Source organism: Garra rufa, chromosome 17, assembly GCF_049309525.1.
Source record: "Garra rufa chromosome 17, GarRuf1.0, whole genome shotgun sequence".
Taxonomy (NCBI): Eukaryota; Metazoa; Chordata; class Actinopteri; order Cypriniformes; family Cyprinidae; genus Garra; species Garra rufa.
This window is the reverse complement of record NC_133377.1, coordinates 22,073,191-22,096,413: the sequence shown is the minus strand read 5'-3', so window position 1 is coordinate 22,096,413 and position 23,223 is coordinate 22,073,191. Positions and strand designations below refer to the sequence as shown.

Sequence of the window (23,223 nt, the reverse complement as noted above, 5' to 3'; positions counted from 1 at the left end):
GAGAACTATATGTCAATAAAAAGTAAACAAGATGGTCAGGAATAAGAACACAAGATGCTTGCTGTTGAGTTTTTTTGAGCATTTTTATACTATTTATGCTGACAACAGAAACAGGCAGACAATATTTACTAAAGGGACACAAAAACTGGCAGAGAAAGACAATGTGAATCGAAGCAGAGCCGCATGTGTGTGCGTGCATGTGTTCATAGATTACTTTCACTCCACAGGAGGTGTTTAACAGGGATGCGCACTGGCGAAAAGGGACCGAGTGTCTTTGAGATTAGCCAGAGCTAGCGTAGCTTCAGCATAGTTTAACGCTCAATGGAAGTCCCTTGGTCCTCCTTTTGGCTTTCGTTCAAACGGAACTTAATTGATTTGCGAAAGCAATTATGGCCAGGTTTATTTAGTTTGGAGGAGAATTATTATTCAAAATTGATCAAGCACAGCCTTCAAATAAAATGGGTACTTTTAAAATAACAGCAATTCTGGCTTCAGTCTTAAATTGCCCTCTGTTTGCTCATTAGCTAATCCCAATCTAGAGCTCAGTCTAATTTGTGGACATGAGCTATCGATAACTGTTTCCATCTGAATTAACACTGCACATTCTTGAAGTTTGTTCGCTGTTGCTTTCTCAGGAAACGTATGGTATGTTTTAGCATTTAAACCTTTAGATTGGTTTGTTTTTCATGACTGTATTTCTAGGTAATGCATTGTTTCATGTATCCACACATTTCAAACGAGGAAAATAATGGTGACAGGGACCAGTTGGCATACTTGTTCATTTTTTAAAAATTTTTTTTTAACGCACTTTCCCCTGAATGTGTTTGTGAGGCTTCAGCTCAAAATACCCTACAGATAATTTATTATATAATTTTGAAAATGCCTATTTTAAGTGGAAGCAGAAACACACTGCTTTCGTGAATGCCTCTTTAAATGCAAATGAGCTACTGCTCCCCGCCTCCTTTTCCAGAATAGAGCTGTGCCTTTACAACTCGTGCCTCAGATACTCTGCCAAAAAACATCTGTTTCGTTTTGATTATCATGTCTATTGCGCTGAATTATGCATTTTAAACCATATTAGTTCCCTTTCGATACTTTCACTCGTACTGCGTCGTAAGACGCTTATGGGAAAAGCTCCTTTTCTCCTGAGACTGAAGCATTTCAATAACGCAGTGTAACTGCACGGCCATTGGTTCGTGCAGTGTTAAAGAAACGAACCAATGGCTCGGCAGCGGAGATGCACACACCTATGGCGATGATTCGCGCCCGATCGCGCCAAAAGGGGCGGAGCATCTGGCTATATAAGCGAGCATTTCGCCATAGGGAACTCAGATCCTTCTTCTTCAGCGACGACTTCTGATCTTCGCAGAGACTGACTACGCAGACTTCGCTCAAGCAAGCCTCTTCTTCGCCGTTGACGAGCCTCGCAGCGGATCCTCACTGCTCGGCGGATTGACGCTCCGGAGCTGATTCCCTGCTGCTATCCGGCGAACACCTAAAAGAGCAAATTAAAGAGCAATTTCTACGGCGTTGTTGCAAATGCCGAGGCGTTTTTGTCGCTCGTGCAGAGCCCCTCTGCACGCCGCTGACACTCACGCCGAGTGCGTCTCGTGCCTGGGTCGCGCCCACGCTGAGGCTGCGCTCAGTGAGACGGAATGTTCCCATTGCGGGAATATGAGTCTCACTTCCCTCCGCTCGCGGCTAGCTTTCTTTTCAGAGAGCGACGCCGCTCCTCGCGCCCTCCCGCTTACTTCCTCGCAAGAGCCTGCCAGGAAGAAGCAGCGGGGCAGGAGAGCTAAGAGCGCGGTGACAGGCGAGCTCACGCCGGCTCAGACCCCGCGTGCCTCGCCTTCACCACATGGAGAGGAATCGCCAGTTCTCTTCCTACATCCTGACCAGCGTCCCTCTGCGGCTGCGAGCGATCTGGTCTCCTTCGGAGGAAGTGAATGCGAGGATGACAGCATGTCATTGGCCGCATCTGACGCAGAGGAGTTGTCGGGCTCTTCTCATGACCCCGCCCCCTTGCCGTCTGCGCAATCCAGCGCCGCCAGCGCCGGTATGGACGCCGAACTTTTCCGTGTCCTATCTAAAGCTGTCGAGGAGCTGGATCTTCAATGGTCTCCTCCCGAGGAGCCCTCTAGGAGCCGGTTGGACGAATGGTTTCTGCCGGGGCGCCGCCAGGCCCCTCGTCAGCGAGCTTCACCATTCTTCCCCGAAGTCCATGACGAAATCTCTAAGTCCTGGCGTGCTCCATATTCAGCCCGCCTCCATACTTCCTCTTCTGCTGCCCTCACTACGGTCGACGGCGCCGAGGAAAAGGGCTACGAGAAGCTGCCCCCGCTGGACGAGTCAGTTGCTGCGCACCTTTGCCCGCCCACCGCTATCGGTTGGAAGGCGAGGGCGTCACACCCGTCTAAGCCTTGCAGAACGACCTCTACCCTCGCTGGACGAGCGTATTCGTCTGCTGGACAGGCAGCTTCAGCGCTTCACTCTATGGCGGTACTCCAGGTGTACCAAGCAAAGCTCCTCCGCGGTCTGGACGAGTTGAGCCTGGACGATTCCCCGCTCAGAGAGATACGTAGTGCTACGGATTTGGCGTTACGCGCCACGAAGATGACGGCTCAGGCAATCGGGCGATCGATGGCCAGTTTAGTGGTGCTGGAGCGCCACTTGTGGCTTAACTTGACGGAGATCAAGGACGCGGATAAGGTCGCCTTCCTTGACTCCCCCATCTCGCCGACCGGCCTGTTCGGCCCAGCTGTTGAGGGTTTCGCGGAGCGCTTCACCGCGGCGCAGAAATCGTCCCAAGCCATGCGACATTTTCTGCCTAAACGCTCGAGCTCTGCAACGGCTCCTAGTCGCCCCAAGCCGGCGCCGACTCAGCAGCCTGCAAAAGCCACGCCCCCAGCTGCGCAACCAGCGCCTCAGACGGAGCTCCGTCCTCGGTCACGCCCAGCCAAGCGCTTTCCCTTCCCTAAGCGTCAGGGACCTCGGCCAAGAGTGGTGCTGGACCAGGCGCCGCCAGCGTCTTCCTGATCTCAGCAGCAGGAAGAGGGAGGGGCCAAGTCTCGCGACAGCTGGACCAGCCCCCAAAGTGCCTCTTTTCAACCCTTCTTCACTCCGTACCGTTCCGAGTGTAAGGGATCTCATGTTTGTAAACAGTATAGCTGTGACTCACGGGCCCTTTGTATCAGCGCCCTTACAGCAAACCGCTGTGATAGCGGAAAAAATAAAAAACAAACATTTTCAAGAAAAGAGCAAATTTCCTCTTCAAATGCTTTCACACAACATACAGCTGTGCGAACCATTACAGCCCCTAGCGACACGATCCGCGGCGTGGCAAGCCATCCCCGGAGTGTCAAAATGGGTTTTGGGTATAATAGAACGAGGCTATGTACTCCAGTTCGCTCGAAGACCTCCTCGCTTTCATGGTGTCATCACCACCTCAGTGCGCAGCAGAGACGCAGACGTCTTGCGCTTAGAGGTAAAGAATCTGTTGGCCAAGGGCGCCGTGGAAACGGTCCCCCCAGCACAGAGCGAGTCAGGTTTTTACAGCCGTTACTTCCTCGTTCCAAAGAAGGATGGCGGTCTACGTCCCATCCTCGATCTCAGACAGCTGAATCGCGCCCTCATGCGACGGCCGTTCAGAATGCTTACACTAAAACAGATCCTCTCGCAGATACGCAAAGGGGACTGGTTTTGTTCACTGGATCTGAAGGATGCATACTTCCACATTCAGATCGCCCCCCATCACAGGCCATTCTTGAGATTCGCCTTCGAGGGAGTGGCATATCAATATACAGTCCTTCCGTTCGGACTGTCGTTAGCCCCTCGCACGTTTACAAAGTGCATGGACGCAGCGCTTTCTCCTCTGAGACAGATGGGAATTCGCGTTCTGAACTATCTAGACGACTGGCTCATCCTAGCCCAGTCAGAAAACGAGCTAACGCACCACAGATCCTTAATCCTCAGCCACTTAGAGTGCCTAGGACTAAAGGTCAATTTTGCCAAGAGCGCACTGTCTCCCAGCCAACGCATTGCGTTCCTGGGAGCAGTTTTCGACTCACGTCAGATGAAGGCAGCAGTTGCGCCGCAGAGAGCCCAAGCCATTCGCAGGCTCGCGGCTTCCTTCAAAATAGGAGCCCTTCGCCCACTCAAGATTTTTCAAAAGATGCTCGGCCTTATGGCCTCAGCATCTCCAGTACTTCAGCTGGGGCTGCTTCAAATGCGCCCCCTGCAGTTCTGGTTGAAACCAAAGGTTCCTCCTCAAGCTTGGCGTTTGGGACGCCAGCGCATCAAGGTAGATCGGGCCTGTATAACAGCCCTGGCTCCTTGGAAATGCGCTCAATGGATGGAACAGGGCGTTCCCCTGGATTTGGTGGTCAGAAGGAAGGTGGTCTCGACAGACGCCTCCAACTTAGGTTGGGGGGCGCTGTGCGATGGCCAACCTGCTTTCGGCACATGGTCGAAAGCGGAGAGTCGCCTTCACATCAACTGCTTGGAAATGCTAGCAGTGTGTTTAGGCCTTCACACCCTTCTACCTGCATTGAGAGGTCACCATGTCTTAGTCCGTTCGGACAGTATGACAGTGGTGTCCTTCATAAATCACCAAGGGGGCCTCTCGTCGAGACGTCTATTTACGATGGTAGAACGTCTCCTGAAATGGGCTCAGTTGCACTTCTGCTCTCTGAGAGCGACGCATGTGCCAGGCAAACTGAACCAAGGAGCAGACATGTTGTCTCGGAGCAACGTCTCCTCAGACGAATGGACGCTTCACCCTCACACGGTTCAGCAAATATGGGCTGTCTTTGGCAGGGCGCAAGTAGACCTCTTCGCCTCAAAAGACAATCATCACTGCCCAATTTATTTTTCGAAGGAACAGGACGCATTGACCCAAGAATGGCCCAATCTCCTGTTATACGCGTTCCCTCCTGTCGCTCTGCTGCCACAAGTCATCAGACGAGTGCGGGAACAGAAACTCAAAGTCCTGTTAGTGGCTCCATTCTGGCAGAACCAGCATTGGTTCCCAGATCTTCCCAGGCTGCTCTCGAGAGCACCATGGGCCGTGCCACTGAGACGAGATCTCTTAACACAGGCGAACAGAACGATATGGCACCCCCAACCGGAATTGTGGGCGCTGCACGTTTGGGCTCTAGACGGGAGCCTTTAAGTCTCCCTGAGACGGTTTTGAGTACTATTTCACAAGCTAGAGCACCCTCTACGAGGCGGCTCTACGATCTCAAATGGTCTGTCTTTTCCGCCTGGTGTTCCACCCGCGGTGCGGACCCAATTTCATGTGACATATCCATGATATTGTCCTTCTTGCAAGAGCTGTTAGATAAAGGGAGATCCCCTTCTACGCTCAAGGTCTATGTCGCAGCTATAGCGGTACTCCACGACCTTGTAAACGGTCAATCTGTGGGAAGAAACGACTTGGTCGTTCGTTTTTTAAAGGGGTCAAGGCGGATTAATCCCCCTCGCCCCATCACGGTCCCGTCTTGGGACTTACCCACAGTGTTGAGGGCCCTGAAAGGCCCTCCCTTCGAACCGCTTCAGTCTATAGACCTTCGCCCTCTGACGTTGAAGACTGCCTTGCTATTGGCTTTAGCATCAGTCAAACGCATGGGTGATCTACAGGCGCTCTCTGTGAGCCCTGTGTGCTTGGAATTCGGGCCGAATGACTCTAAGGTCATCCTGAAGCCAAGACGTGGGTATGTTCCCAAAAGTCTCTCTACGCCCTTTAGAGACCAAATTATTTCCCTTTTAGCTCTTCCTCCTACGGAGCAAGACCAGGGATTTAACCCTCTCTGCCCTGTCAGGGCTTTGAGATGTTACATAGAGCGTTCTGCGCCTTTTAGGCAGTCAGAACAGCTGTTTGTATGTTTTGGTGGCCGCACCAAGGGTTGTTCGGTCACTAAACAGAGATTATCCAAGTGGATTGTGGAAGCCATTACGCTGGCTTACTCCTCCTTGGGCCTACAATGCCCCATGGGAGTAAGGGCCCATTCGACTAGAGGCGTCGCCTCGTCTTGGGCGTGGTCTAGTGGGGTTTCCATTGCAGAAATTTGTGCGGCGGCAGGCTGGGCCTCACCGTCCACATTTGCCAGATTCTATAACTTGGACGTCCCAGTCTTACAGACTCGGGTCCTTTCCACATAGTGGTATGTCTGTTACCAGTATGTTATATATATAGTGCACCTTGGCCTCTTTGAGCTCCAAGTTGCACTTATTCCTTGGAACGGATGTTTATCAGGTTGTCTGATCGAACAAATTGGCCCCTACTGGCCCTTTAGTGCTAGGGTCATGTCAGTCGTTCCTCTACCTTAGCACGGCGGGATTGTACTGGTTCCCCATAAGCGTCTTACGACGCAGTACGAGTGAAAGTATCGAAAGGGAACGTACTCGGTTACTTTCGTAACCTCGGTTCCCTGAGATACGGGAACGAGTACTGCGTTGCTGGCCGTGCTAGGTAGCTGCACGACTCAGTCGTCGCTTCAGTCGAAGTACCTGAGTTCCCTATGGCGAAATGCTCGCTTATATAGCCAGATGCTCCGCCCCTTTTGGCGCGATCGGGCGCGAATCATCGCCATAGGTGTGTGCATCTCCGCTGCCGAGCCATTGGTTCGTTTCTTTAACACTGCACGAACCAATGGCCGTGCAGTTACACTGCGTTATTGAAATGCTTCAGTCTCAGGAGAAAAGGAGCTTTTCCCATAAGCGTCTTACGACGCAGTACTCGTTCCCGTATCTCAGGGAACCGAGGTTACGAAAGTAACCGAGTACGTTTACCATACATTCTATACATACATTTAAACCATACATTCTGATATAGGGTTTCCTGGGTTCATCTGCAGCATGTGCACAGAAAGCGGCTGTCACATTGCAGTACTAAACTAAGTTCTCTTTCATTTCTTATTGCGCTTAAACTGTCAAATAGCAGTTATGCCTGTGAAGGTAAACAGCAAGGAAGGAAATAACATGTTTATCCCTTAAATGCATGACTATGCATGTTTCGCCAATCATTATTACATATTCGGGTCTTTAGCGACCCGACCTATATAGGTCAAGGTCATATATCCAGCACAGATGAATCTCTAACTTCTGCAATATCAAAAAAACTCTCTTGATATTTTAAGAACAATTACAGAAGAATACAATAAAGCATATTTTGTTACCTTTTGAAACTTAGAAGGGTTTAATTTGAGCAGATAAATTTAGGATCGCCATCATCCTCAAAGCGCATTTCGACAGTACATTCAGCATCCGACTGATATTTGCGATCTCAGCCATATTCTCAAAGCTATCGTTTTCAATGACTTTAAACCATCAAATAACAATGTCATTTATATTTTATTGCGTACAGTAATTGCTCTGCAGTAAAACCATTCAAACCAGGTAAATTTTTGCTGATGAAATTCTGTTGTTTTATGTCTGCGATAGTTATGAGTGAAACATCATGTCCTTATTGTCTATTAAACGGACAATAAAAAAATAAAAACCTAGAGGAATAAAGGTGAATTGCACATATTGAGTCATCAAATATTTACATATTTTTGTGCACAAAAATATACTTACACTATTACACACCTCAGGTCTCTAGCGACCCTATACACTTTGTACAAAAAATAATCCGAAAACAGATATTCTTTTAGATTTTGTTATTTTTTTTCTTGTTATATTGTTTATAATAAATAGATTGAGGAATACTAAGAAAGTTGGTGTCAAATTTAAAAAAATGAAGGAGGGAGAGGGTAGTAAATGACGTCCTGGGTCACTAAAGACCCGAGGTATACCTTTAAGGGTTAAATTAGAGCTGTGTGGCAGCAGCGTAATATACAGTAAATAAAGCAATAAATCCACTGTTCTCTTGTCTCCTCTGAGGCTGGGACTCTAAATAGTGTCCTTTACTTGTCTGTGCAGCCAAAGACAGAACAGTTAGCATGCTTTGCCTGAACTTTTGCCATGGTGTTAGAACTGGTACATCGTTGTCGCTTGGGGAAGACAAAACACTGTGCCTTAAGTGAAAAGATCCCCTTCCTACGTCACTGAGGGAAGCAAAATCTGAGCAGCTAGGTTTTTTTTTTTTTTTTTTACAAGCTTGCAGTTACAGGGTTGTCCTTTTTCACTTTTTCTGGGTTGGCAGAACCTGATTATAACACATAAACACAGAAAAGTTCAGATTTTCATGATATGTCCACTTTTAAACAGTCTATTTAGGCTTTTCCATAAGATTTAAATACCTAAACAATTAGAAAACCAAAAATAATCAATAAAAACGGTAATATAATAAACTTAACAAAGCATTTTTTTTTGTTTGATAACAAATTTTAACAAAACCTTTTAATTGAAAAATATACTTGTACTAAATTGTTTCAGCTAAAATCTACTTTAGTTTATCAGTGACTACGTTTACATGGGCAAGAATAATGCGATTATTTCCAATAATCAGAGTAAGGACTAAATCGCATTATGATGTTTACATGTCAAGAGCAAAGTTCTTCACTCCGGTTTACATGGAATTTCCATTATTCCTATTATTCCTATTGTCCGTCAATGAATTGCATTATGTTCATATCGCGCAAAGTCCAGTTTCCTAAGCTCCCTAAAAGTGTGTCGCCTTTTTCGCCATCGTCGTTTCTAATCTACAGACAGGCGCCAGAATATTTTCTCTAACTGGGCTAACGGGGGGCTAGTACAATATGTGGGGGTGCTAAGAAAATAATCGATATTCGTGTAAATATCGTAAAAGTTACTTAATGAAGAAATTGTGTCTTTTTTCTTTTTAAAGAAAAGCAGCTCTGGTAGCCTACACACCATATTTAACAGAAGTAGCCTATAATTTAAATTTTATTTAAAACGGCCTTTTAAATTATATTTAAAACTGACACGAACGAAAAAAATAGACACAAACTTAAAACAGGCCCTGCATTCCAGCCCGAGCCCGACGGGCAGCAGTGAGCGCGCCTTCAGCGCATTTTTTTTAGGAGTTCCACAAATCCGCAATCAAGCGCACATGAAAGGCTAACGCATTTGCCTCACGATTGCCTAAAGATTCCTGTTCCTGAAGAAGAGAGCCCATTCCATTTTTTTTTTTTTTATAGAAAAAGCACATCAATTTGTTGGTATTGTTTGTGAGGGCACGCAAATATACATAAATCCTTAACAGTTACGAATAATAGCTATTACTCTTACCTTTACGTGTAAAAAAGTCAGCGTATTTTAAGATGTTTGCAATGCAAGTGATCACACTTGCTACTTCATGTCCAGTAAAGCGAGCATTTAGCCTCCACTCTCCGCACAGACGATAGAATATGAGTCTAATAACAGCGCACATACAGGTTAAACGTTTATAACTAACATTTTGATATGCTTGAACTCTTTAATATCTATAGATTTTATTTTAGGCAAGTCGTGATGATTTAAGAAAGCTAAATTGATCAAGCATATGAACTCACCATCATATCTTCTTAAAAAAAAAAAAAAAAAAAAAAAAAAACAGCCTATATTTAACGGTAAAAAAATGCTTTAAACTTTTTTCTAAATTAACTAAAAAAAAAAAACCTGAAACGAAATATAATTACATTGTCATTTGGCCTATATACAAAACTGAACTATTTTAATAGCTAAAAAAAAAAAAATGTTTTGGGAGAAGTGGCCAAAAAGACGATCTTGGGTCGGAGTCTGGCCAGTCTATTACCAAGAATTCTGCCAAGAGCTGGGCTAGATTTTAGGCCTATTCAGGGCTCTATACACAAAGCAACGAAAAAACCTGTTACATGCAAAGGAAAGACTTCAAAGCTGGACAGCACCATGCGCTCCGTGAGACTGGGTTGTGCGCTCAACATTAACACAATTCATATGAATGCGTAATTCAACTGTGTATACTTTACACTTATATTAAAAATTAAATGAACGGCACGTCTCAATCTTAGTGATGATGTAATGCAGTCATTCCCAAAGGCGGGGTCCCGACCCACAAGTGGGTCGCGGGAGATTTTGTATGGGTCGCCAAGTCGAGTAATATTTTTCAGTGCGCTATATCAAAGTCCCTTTAAGGCAAGTCATGTCACTCGGCGGCCATCTTTGAAACGCCTCTCGGGCATACAAGTGCAGCTCCTATCTGTTTGAATGGGGAAACATCAAATTCTCCAAAACTGTTCACCAAGCTTACGATTAAATTTCATATTTTAAATCTCCAAAGAAATCCAACAAGAACTGCCTCATAAATATGGTTCCTTGTGCTCCAATAGCGTGAAAAAACGCTTATTTTTCCGGCTAGATGAGCCAGTGCGCATGCGCAGTACTGAGCGCACGTCTTAGAGCGCCGATTGTTTCTATAGCAACCGGGACTTCTAACGGCAGCTGCAGTGATGCGCTGACTTTTCTAATCAACTATTGGCTCTTTCACTAAGAAGGCGGGGCTTCGCGGCCATAATGAGCGTTGCATTTTTCCCCATTCAAAACTACACGAGTGACATGTCTTGGGTATTCTATAGTCTTTGGCTATATACTCTTGATTAAAATGTATATGTGTAGTTCACCTATACGCCGCACGAGGGAGCTCGTCGTTTTCTTCTGCTTTCTTTTTTGTTGTTGTTCATTAGCTGCGCTCTGCATCGCCTGTTTCATACTCCGTCTGCAGTGCGTATGTATGCGTTGTGTATTTTTCCCCCACCCATGTTAATGGATTAGAGCGTTCACACTGCACGCGGTTGCCGTCCGGCAGTGCGTCCCAGAAGCAGTACGTTTGCAGCAGAGCAGCGATCGTTTCGGCAGAGTCTATTTTTTGCTGTGCTGCAAGCACTGCATGTGCTGAATTAAAGTGACAGCGCATTGTTCGCTGTAAAAATGAACGTATTTACACGAAAATGTCCCATAAATGCATATAAATGAAGTCAACACGTGGCTTTTTTGGCTAGGTTTAAAATAAGGAAAAGTGCAGTTTTAAGGAAAAATGCAACATAAATACGTGCACTTGTCCAGGTAGAAAAGTTCTTTTAAGGATTGTTTTTAACAAAGATTTAGTGCGAAAGAAAAGCATGAGAGCCGACTGTTTCTGTCTGTGGTAAGTTTTAATTAAAATAATTTTGAAAGTCCAATTTCAATTAGAAAAGGAAGCTAAAGCTTCCCTATGTTCTGTTTAAATGTGTTGCAACTTGCTTGAGCAACTTAATAGACAAATCTAGAAGTCAAGTGCACTGAATAATACGTTGTTTTTTATTGAATTTAAACGTGAATATGTCTGTTATTGTATTAGTTTACTGTGATAAAAGACGATCACAATGCTGAAAAAGCACTTTTGGATTTGAAATCAAAATAACAGATAAATATTGTGTTTGTGTTAAACAGCATTTTCTGCAAATCTGCATTTTACTTAAATAAAAAAAAAATGTGCTTTGTCAAATATCTGTATCTCTTTTAAATAGTTAAGTGGAAGTATGACCTTAAAAATGGTCATACATATTTTGTTAATGCATAAATTATCTTCGTGATATATGAACTATATGGGCCTAATGTTTATTGGGTCACAAGGATTTATCGACTTTAAAATGTGGGTCCCCAGAAAAAAAGTTTGTGAAACACTGATGTAATGGATTAAATGTAGCCTAATGGACGAAACTGCGCTCACATGACGCGTGTGTAAGGATATTGTGACAAACAGCACGAGACAGCAGTACTCCTCTATCTCAGCTGGTTGGGGGGCTAAATCGAGATATTAAAAATTCTAACGGGGCTATAGCCCCCTAGCCCCTTTGTAGAGCAGTCCCTGTCTGCAAGTGCGTGGCACGTCATTCGTGTAAGTCACGAGCGCATGCGCACTCTGGTCAAAGCGGCAATACTGCGATTAAGGTGTTTACATGCCGGTATACTTCGATTAAAATCGGCGTGCGCCACCTATGTTAATACGATTATGCTTGCTGCGATTATGAGCTTAATCGCATTATTATAATCGAAGTATTGCGTTTACATGAGGAAAAGTTTAATCGCAATATTGCCAAAATCTCATTATAATCGCATTAAGAGGGTCCATGTAAACGCACTCAGTGTTTGAATGTCTTTCAGTTTGACTTTTGTTACCCAACAACTAAAACTAAATAAATGGTTTTACAATTTTAGTTCAGAATACTGAAATCACAAAAATAACTAAATTAATGAAACGTTTGATACATATAAAACCACTGCTACAGAAAATCCTGGTATTTTTACTCAAAAATACTATATATATTGGTCGCGACAACTAGCCCTAATCTCCTCTGTAACGAACATGAAAGAATGTGGTTTTCTTTCTCCAAACAAAGGCAAAGATATCAGTCAAAAGGTTTCCATGGCGAGATCACAAGTTATCTGCAATGCTAAACCTTGGTCCCAATGAAAGCCAAAATCTAAATTAATCTTTTCATGATAGCCTTAAGAAATTCCTCTCCATACGTTTGAGGATGTGTCTAGAGCTGCTGCATATCATTGTGTCTGGGCAGCAGAGCAGAGCAGCGCTAGGCCAAACTCAATCTGCTCAACTTTAATGAAGAAACGCTGTTCAAAGCTTACGGCTCTATTGATAAATGAAATCTGATTCAATTATCTCAAACAGGTAAAATGACTCATGAGACCTGAAGTCAAATAAGAGCCATAGTTAAGTGAACTTTTATTATTTTATTTTATTTTATTTTGTTTTGTTTTGTTTTTGTTTTGTGTTCTCTTCAGAGCCTGATAAGGTTTTTTAAGGCTGTGAGTCCTTTCTAAAATTTAATGGAATACTCAAGTAAAGCAGCACATTAATGCTGTTTGTGCAGGACTATAGATGATGTGGTTGCTCATATGGGAGCACAGCTCTAGTTTCAATGCAAAAATTACCTTATTGTTTATTCTGGTACGGCTTTGGTGCATTATGCTTGACAGCATACTCTATAATCGTCTATCTCTATTGGTAATTTAATGACCTTACATTTTAACTTTTTAAACTTCCTTTTTTTTTTGCATGCATTTATTCAGCTGTAATTATTGTTTGTCACTATGTAAGTGTCAAATCTTCAGTTTACAACTGGCAGGTCTCTTATAATAGGGCAAAATGCAACAAACCATATAATAGTATAATAGAGTGTATTTAGGGTAGCAAAATAAATAGGCTTATCAGCTTCTAAAAAAAGAGGAGAAAATGCTTTTGTTGTTGACGTCAAAGTCTGGGCGTCTCTACAGCATTTTGCTATAAATTCATCTGTCACTTAGTAGAAGTAGCCAAGTTAGGCAAAAGCCAACATAGACAGGTTGGATGACATGAGGGTGAAACCAATGAAATAAAGGTAGAGAGAGGAAAAAAAAAAGAAACACAATGCATTAGGAACCAGGGGGTGAAAACTTTTTGAATTTAAAGATCAGTGTGAATTTAACTTGTTTTGTCTTCATTCAAAAGTTTTCACCCCTGGCTCTTAATGTGTTGTTTTTCCTTCTGAAGCATCAGGTGTTTGAACCTTGTCTAATAGTTGCATATGAGCCCCTCAAAAAAAGAAAGAAAAAAAAAGAAAGAAAGAAACACAATGCATTAAGAACCAGGAGGTGAAAACTTTTAGAATTTGAAGATCAGGGTAAATTTAACTTGTTTTGTCTTCATTCTGTTCAAACGTTTTCACCCCCACCTCTTAATGCGTTGTTTTTCCTTCTGAAGCATCAAGTGTTTGAACCTTCTCTAATAGTTGCATATAAGTCCCTCAAAAAAACAAAAAAACAAAAAAAAAACATAAAAAAAAGAAGAAAGAAAGAAACACAATGCGTTAAGAACCAGGGGGTGAAAACTTTTTGAATTTGAACACCAGGGTAAATTTACCTTGTTTTGTCTTCATTCTGTTCAAAAGTTTTCATCCCCTGGCTCTTAATGCATTGCTTTTCCTTGTGAAGCATCAAGTGTTTGAACCATCGAGAAGGGTCTGGCTGCAGACCGTGGATGCGAGTGGAGCTCCACTCAAGAACGGAAATACGTCACCTCCACTTCCGACGTATGTTACGCCATATTGGTCCGGGCATGACGCGGTCGCCTTGATGGTCCGGGCAAAATTTTAAGACATTGCATATTTAAAACTTATTGTTTAATCTTTCGTTTTGTATTATTTATAGTTACATATACATGTTCGTAATATTTACATTTTCTGTACATTTTATCATTAAAACGTTTACCGTGGCAAATTATATGTGTATATAAATATATTTTAGAAAGTAGATCTTTTTTTATTGCACAATTAAATATTACAATAATGATGAATCACAATAAACCAATGGCTAAATGAACAATAAAAATTTGGCAAATCTTTCTAAGATAATTATTATTACATTTTTTTATTTTATATTTATACCTTTCAATTTAAGACAGAGATCAACATTTGGATCTTTATCTATATCATTTACTAATAATTTTCTAAGTTCTGAGGGAATGGCATTAATTACATTACATACTCTTTTACAGGTATATGAAATGATTTTTTTTTTTTTTTTTAAGAACTCTGCATAGGTAAGGACGTGACCATTAGAATTCAACAGTTTTGAAACCAACCAAACATTTTTTCTAAACCAATTAACTAAAAAAAAGAGATTTATTTTGGTGTGTAATGTATTTATTATTCCAAATTAAGCACTTGTGAGGGGGAAAAAAAAATATTTTTGTATATCATTATCCATGATAATAATGCCTGTCTGTGAAAATTGGAAAGTTTTATGGGAAGCTTGCCAATATTAAAGTTACAATTAAGGAGAAATTCAATTCCACCTACTTTTTCAAACATAATATTAGGGATATAATACCATAATTTATCTTTTTTAAATGAACATAATTTTGTATCCATTTAATTTTAGAAATAGTGTTAGATATTTCAAAATCAAGTACATTTAGCCCACCTTGATTAAGTGGATTACAAAGTATTTTTTTATTCAAATAATGATGTGTATTTTTCCAAATAAAATTATATATACATTTATTTATATCATTAATAATAACCATTGCGGTGTAACAAACAAAGGACAGCATCACATACAGTTATGAGCTTCACAGAACAACAATATATTACACATATTGAAGAGAAAAAGACACCTCAAAGATGTACAACTGACTCAAGAATTTTAAAAGTTTTAAAAGCTTTCGAGTTCAATGGTTTGGACACATTCTTAAAAGAGGCAAAAAGACTTTAAATCAGTAAAAACAGTAAATAAAACAGTAGATCTATAATATCACTGGACATTAAATGAGAAGTTATTTTATTAAACATCTTAATCACAATTTGTATTTTAAACAAAATAACAACATGTACATATCACAGTAAAATAATGTTTTCCACAATGTTTTCCATCCATTGAAATTTTACAAGTAGTTTGGTTATGATATGATAACCTCGTTGTAACTCGCTATTGTAGCGATGCTAAATTAATATGCTATAATAAAAAATAAAATAAAGTTGTTTTTTTTCAAATCGATGTATCAACACTAGCAATATGTGTTATGTTTTGAAATGTGCCGTTAAAGTTTGTATTCGAATTGTATAAATTGATTTAAAAAAAAAAAAAATTAGTGGAGGTGACGTATTTTCGGTTTGAGGGTGGAGGTGATGTATTTCCGGTGGAGCTCCACTCGCCGTATGTCTGCAGCCAGGTCCTCTTGGAACCATCTCTAATAGTTGCATATGAGTCCCTCAAAATAATAATAAAAAAAAAAAAAAAATTCAACACAATGCATTAAGAACCAATTAAGAATCAAGGGGTGAAAACTTTTTGAATTTGAAGATCAGAGTAAATTTAACTTTTGTCTTCATTCTGTTCAAAAGTTTTTACCCTCTGGCTCTTAATGTGTTGTTTTTCCTTCTGAAGCATCAGTGAGTGTTTGAACCTTCTCTAATAGTTGCATATGAATCCCTGAGTTGTCCTCAGTGTGTAAATATGGATCTCAAAAATGCACAGTCATTGTATAGATGCTGGATAACCAAAGAATTTGTGAGACCTGAAGGATTTTTCTGAAGAACTGCAGGCAGTTTAACTGTTCAGGACAAACAAGGGACTAACAAACAACTATCACTACAAAAAAAAAAAAAAAAAAAAAAAAAAAAAAACAGCTGTGGATCATTCAGGTCATTCAGATCATTGAACAGCACAGTGTTAAGTATCAAGCGTATGTAAACTTTTAAAAATCAACTATTATTTTCTTATGTGGACTGTGTATGATCCCTCTTATTTTGGTAAAATAATTAACATTTTGCAGATTCTGCAAGGTGTATGTAAACTTTTGACTTCAACGGTGTACATAACGGTTTTTATTATTATTATTTTGCATAATGTTTGGTCTATGTAGTTCATGGAATATTAATATATTATAATATATGATTTTAATGATATTTTTGTGTGTTCATTTCATTCATTGAGTCAAGACATGTGAAATGTGGCTCCTTAGGAAAAACCAGTTGACAACCACTGTGTTTCAGTGAATCTTAGGGCAAAAGGGGCAGTTGCATCTGTGAACCAACAGGTGGTGCTATGCATTTGTTTTTACCCTTTAAATCTAGTGATGCATCAGACTACAGGGATCTAAGGATAGCTCATTCATCACAGCTTTTTAAAGGGTAACTGCATCAGTTATAACTGCAGTAGCTGTTGCTGTTGGTCTTAACTGATATAAATAATATTTACGACATGTAAACAACACTGAACAATGCCTGCAGCCTGCAGAGGCACAGAGCAGAGTTTGGTGGGGTTCTAGAAATGCTCTGAGGGGACATTGATCTATTGGTTTGAGGATTGTTGTCTGCCCCGCACGCCCGGTTCCCAAACCACATCTCTTTCTGTGCCTGTTTATTTTTTTCTCTCTGTCTAGTCTGCTTCTCTACCTTTCATCATCAAACCTTAATGCCTTTTTGCTGCTTTTTTCCCTGACTATGTGGTCTGGTGGTCAGTGTGTACCTGTTTTTAGATTTCTCTCTCGCTTCCTCCACCATAGGAGGAATCGGCACCCCCTGCGGGGAGCGGATAGACGGGCTCTGGGTCTCTGCATGAGGCAGCACAGACAGTGATTTGATGGATACCGCAGTACATAATGTGGTCTATAGCGAGGCAATGAGCACTGCGGGCACATCAGCCCAGTATTCAACCTCTCCCCATGCCACACAAAATCGGTGCTGTTATCCTGGCCTCACGTTTCACCCTTTACAGCTCGCAATCAACAGCGTCCTCCCGCTAAAACTACCAATGAAATAGTGTTTGGAAGTCCAGGCAAGAATATACTGCCAGTGATTTGCTAGCCATGGAGAAGTTCAAAGTTAATTTAATTTTGACTCATGCAAATCTGCATTATTATTATTATTATTATTATTATTTTATATATATAAAGGCTGTCAAGCTCCATAAGAAGCGCATTTCAATGTCTCCTAAAACTATTTAACATATAATTTTTTGTGTGCTAAAAATCTCTTCTGCTGCATCTCCCAGATATCGTTGCACACATTCAAAAATGCATTGCACCAAATTTGTGGTCAGTGTTGTCAAAGAACATTGTTCTTGTGACCGATTGTAACTTGAAACTTATGCAAGTATATATAGAATATAAGGTTTTCAACTGGTTTTGCTTCTGGAATTATATATACATGTACAAATATTTTATTATTTTATTTTATTTTATTTTATTTATTTTTGTTTTTTTAAGCAAATAAAATATTAAAACGTTCTCAACTGGTTTTACTTCTGGTATTGGATATACATTTTAAATATCCATTTTATTTTATTTTATTTTATTTGTTATTTTATTATTATTATTTTTATTTAATTTAATTTAATTACATTTTATTTTATTTTTTTAACCATGTCTAGATTTATTCTTTTTTTGACCTTGTTCAGACAGCTAATTATTTAGTTTTTTTAAGCATTTTATTTTATTTTATTTTATTTTATTTTATTTTATTTTATTTTATTTTATTTTATTTTATTTTATTTTATTTTATTTTATTTTATTTTATTTTATTTTATTTTATTTTGTTTTGTTTTGTTTTGTTTTGTTTTTTAAGCAAATAAAATATTAAAAGGTTCTCAACTTGTTTTGCTTATGGCATTGGATATGCATTTTAAATATACATTTTATTTTATTTTATTTATTATTGTACTTTATTATTTTTTTTTTTTTACCATGTTATGTTATGTTATGTTATGTTATTATTGACCACATCCAGATACATGCTTAGCTTTTTTTTAGCCAGATAAGACCCTTGAAACTCTAAAGCCTATAAGGTTCTCAACTGGTTTTGCTTCTGGAATTATATATACATGTACAAATATTTCATTGTATTGTATTTAATTTTATTACATTTATTTTTGACCACATCCAGATACATGTTTTAAATACATTTTAAGTATATATGAAACTGTATAAATAATTTAAAAATACTACCACGTTCAGATACATGCTTAGCTTAGTTTTTTTTTTTTTTTCATTTTATTTTGAAAGCAGTTGTGAAGTGAGACAGTTTGACTAACCTTAAAATGCTTAAAAGGAATATAATCTGTTTATTTTTGTTTAATCAAATTAATTTGATTAAAAGTTGGGTAGATGTTCAGCCTATTTATTCGTTTAATTTGATGTATTTATTCAAATTAATCCTAATTACTTACTATGCATGATTAGACGGTTATTTGCTTTTACAGTATTATTCTCCACAACCCTATTAAAACCTGAACCTGTAAGCCATTTTTAGGTCAGTCAAATGTGATTTTTATGAATGGCTTCATTGCAGAAGATAATTAGAGGCTTAAATGCATCAATGTCTTTTTTGTTACTGGTTGCCTAATAGTGACTCTGAAAGTGGGCTTTTGTGTCCAAGTTGTTTGAGCAACAAGTACCTCTATTTTTCTACCTGTCCAGCCCCTCTATCTTTCTCTCTCTCTCTTATTCACTTCATGCTTTTTTTTATTCTTCATGCTGTATGTGCAGCTGAGCCATGGCTCCTTTGAGCTTTGCACTACAGAGCGCTATCAATTATTTATCAGCATGCATAATTCACAGTACATCCCTGCTCTACACTGAGGAGGCCTTACAATCTCTCCTCCGCTCGTTCCAAAATCTCCTTCCCTGTCTCTTTTACTTACTCTTTCTTTTGCCCCCTTTCTCCAAATCCTGGCCAATTCTCTTGCCTTCCATCCTCTGTCAGGATGCGTTTTTCTTTCTGTCCTTATACCCGAATCACTCTTTTCAATCTCTCCCACCCTTCCATCCTCCTCCTCTTCAGTTTTCCATATGTATCTTGTCTTATATTAGAGTCTGTCTTTTGCTTTCACTCAGATAATCAAATGTTGACTGCCTTGTTAGTTTAGTATGGATATGTGCTCTTCTGCTTACAAAGATCTCTATAGTATAGTCTAGAGGAAACATAAAAGAAAGAGAGTCAGTTAGGCTTTTCTTGGTGGTTTTGTGGTTAGTTTAACTGTGTCGCACTGCAGTGGTTTGTCAAAGGTCATTCACACCCTCAGCCATAACATCTCATCAAACCCACAGTCAAAAGTTTGGTTTCAAAACCTAGATAGCTAGTAAGCTGCCTTCTTTAAGGCATCATAAGAGCTTGCTTCCAATGTAAAGACTGTTTCATGTATTACATAATTATGGATTTGAATTTCAAAGGCAGCATTACCTTCCTTCACAGTGATAAACACAGAATGCATCGGGAATAGCTAATTTTTAACTTTTAAATAATATTAAACTTACCATTTCACACCAAATTTTGTGTACTATATACTGTATTTATACTTATTAAAATTTAATTTCTCTCACATCTCGTATGTCATTGAAGACATGTATGTAGCCTACTTAAATGAATGTATTATTATTATTATTTATTAAATTTTTATAACCTTTTTTAAGGATATAAATGATTATTTTACTTCGAATTTGTGTCTGTAAAATGTCAGAAGTTTATTATATGACTAAATATTTCATTTGTACTTTAAATATATGTTGCCTACTTAAACTAATTTATTATAATTACCCAATTTATTACATTTCTATAACCTTTTTTAAGGATATAAATGATTACTTTACTCCAAATTCATGTCTGTAAAATGTCAGAAGATTATTATATGACTAAATATTACAATTGTCATTTAAATATATGTAGCCTACTTAAATTAATTTATTATTATTACCCAATTTGTTACATTTCTATAACCTTTTTTAAGGATGTAAATGATTACTTTACTCCAAGTTTGTGTCTGTAAAATGTCAGAAGTGTATTATAGTGTATTTTACAAACAAAAATAAAAATAAATTTATACTGTTGTTTAAAAGTTTTTATGTTTTTAAAAGAAGTTTCTTATGCTCATCAAGGCTGTTTATTTGACAAAAATACAGAAAAAAATGTAATGTTGTGAAATGTTATTATGATGTAAAATTAGGTTTTCTGTTTTAATATACATTAAAATCTAATTTATTCCTGTGATGCAAAGCAGAATTTTCTGCATCATTACTCCAATATTCAGTGTCACATAACCCTTCAGAAATCATTCTAATATGCTGATTTTTTTTATCAATGTTGGAAAAAATTTTTGGAACCTGTGATCATTTTTTCAGGATTCTTTGAAGAAAAAAAAATAAAGACAACTGCATTTATTCAAAACAGAAAACTATTCTTCTAACAGTATACACCACCGTTCAAAGTGTTTTTTTTTTTTTTTTTTTTTTTTTTACAAATTAAATAAATTTTTTGTGTAAAATAATATAATATAATATAATATAATATAATATGCATTTTAACAAATTATAATATAATATAATATAATATAATATAATATAATATAAAGGTTTTTCTATTTTAATATACATTAAAATCTAATTTATTTCTGTGATGCAAAGTGGAATTTTCTGCATCATTACGCCAGTATTCAGTGTTGCATAACCCTTCAGAAATAATTTTAATATGCTGATTTTTTTTATCAATGTTGGAAACAGTTTTTGCTGCTTAATATTTTTCTGTGATAGTTTTTTTTTTTCAGGATTCTTTGATGAATAAAAAGTTAAAAAGAACATAATTTATTTAAAACAGAAATCTTTTCTAACAATATACACTACCGTTCAAAGGCTTGGAGTGAGTAAATTTTTTATTCTTTCTTTTTTTGAAAGAAATTAATATGTTTTTTTTTTTCAAAAGATTTTTAAAAAAAGTAATTGCAAAGACTTATATTGATAGAAAACATTTATTCATCAAAGAATCCTGAAGTATCAAAGGTTCCAAAAAATATTTGGCAACATAGATAATAAAAGTAATAAATTAAAATATTAGAATGATTTCTGCAGGAACATGTGACACGATAATGATGCAAAAAAAAATCAGCTTTGCATCACAGAAATAAATTATATTTTAAAGTATATTAAAATAGAAACCATTATTATATATTGTAATAACATTTCACATTTTTCCTTTTTTTGTTGATTAAATAAATACAGCCTTATAAATATTGTGAATATATTGTATATCTATGCTTAAAATTAGTAATTCATAAAATGAATAGTGGATTTTAATTGGATTCTTAAATTGTCTGTAATAAAATTTATTGTAAAGCAAAACAATTCAAGTATATAGGTTCAGTATATTAATTGTGGAAATCTGTTTATATATATATATATATATATATATATATATATATATATATATATATATATATATATATATTTATTTATTTATTTTTTTTTTTTTTTGGGTGATTATAAACAGTTTTATGTGCACTGTGTATATGTGTGTGCACATATGAAAATGTTAAAAAATTAAAAAAGTTTTAAATAATGGCCTAAACTGAAAACAAGTGTGTGCTGAGTCTTTTTTTGTATGGCCCAAGTTTTGTATGTTACAAAATAATCACTTAATCACTTATGAGATTTAGTTTCAGCTGGAATGTAAGCCTCTCACTATATTTTGGAACAGAGCCGGAATCGATTACTAGAGTCATACGTGAAAGTTCCACATCTCCATATGACTTCTATTACAAAGAGTTTAAGAATTCATCTAAGGAATACTTATTTTGGAAGTCACTCAACATAAAACGAAACAGCACGCATATCGCTTTTATTGACAGTCAAAGAATCCTTCAGGGACACAACCTCATTGAAATCCTCTCGGCAGGAACACTATCAATTGGACACGTTTCATGATCAAACGGTGCATTTCATCTATTTTTGCTCCAGCCATGCCTTGATCTCTTGCACTTTGGTGCTCCTTCTTACAGGATAAGTGACGTCTCATTCATGTTATACATGCTGTTTCATTTTCATTTCCTTCTCTGCCCTCAACCCTTGATCTGAAGGCTGGCATTTGATGCTTGAGGTCCAGTCTGTTGGTGGCATTCCTGGTTTTATTCCTCAGCTGGGCAGGGTTTCGCCTCTGGCTGCTAAAGGACCCTTCGGCCCACCTCCATTCATCTTCCCTCATCCCCATTGGTGGTTTTGTTGGTGTTTGCAGTGCATGGGCTGTGGGAGGAGTGGTCTTCGTGGAGCCTGTGCTCCGTCACGTGTGGCCGTGGCACTCGGACCCGGAGCAGGATCTGTGTGCTCCCGAGCATGGAAACAAGGGCTGTGGAGGGCCCGAGGTTCAAACCAAACTCTGCAATATAGCTGTGTGCCCCGGTTAGTACTGATCTCCATTTCCTCATCTGTCAGTATTCTCTCTCTTTTCTCTTTCTCAACCCCACTGTATCTTTTGCCTTTGCACTGTTATCACAGTGGGTCTTATTCACTAATAATTGCATATGTGTTGTTACTTATCTGTGCAGATAAGATATGCATGCAAAATCTTAGAACTATAATGTACATTGTTTTTGTTGTTATCATTATTGTATCAGTTACTGAATATGTAATATAATATAATATAATATAATATATTGGATTTTGAAGTTTTTATGCCAGATACCTTTTCTGAATAATATAATACTAGTATAATAAATAAATAAATAAATAATATATATACACTAGTAGTAAATAAATAAATTATCAAATAATATAAAATATAAATAAATATAAAATATTGTAACAATGTTTATATAATAATAAAAACAATATTTTAATTATAATATATAATATATATAATATAATATAATAATATAATATAATATAATATAATATAATATAATATAATATAATATAATATAATATAATATAATATAATATAATATAATATAATATAATATAATATAATATAATATAATATAATATAATATAATATAATAATATTG

General features: G+C 38.2%; 1 protein-coding gene across 1 annotated transcript in view; it reads left to right on the top strand.

Moving 5' to 3' along the window:
- adgrb2 (adhesion G protein-coupled receptor B2) overlaps positions 1-23,223 on the top strand; it is a 341,301-nt gene that overhangs the window by 117,707 nt on the left and 200,371 nt on the right. The window contains 2 exon segments of the mRNA XM_073821334.1: positions 22,455-22,534; positions 22,537-22,618. Of these exon segments, the coding sequence (XP_073677435.1) occupies positions 22,455-22,534; positions 22,537-22,618 (162 nt within the window).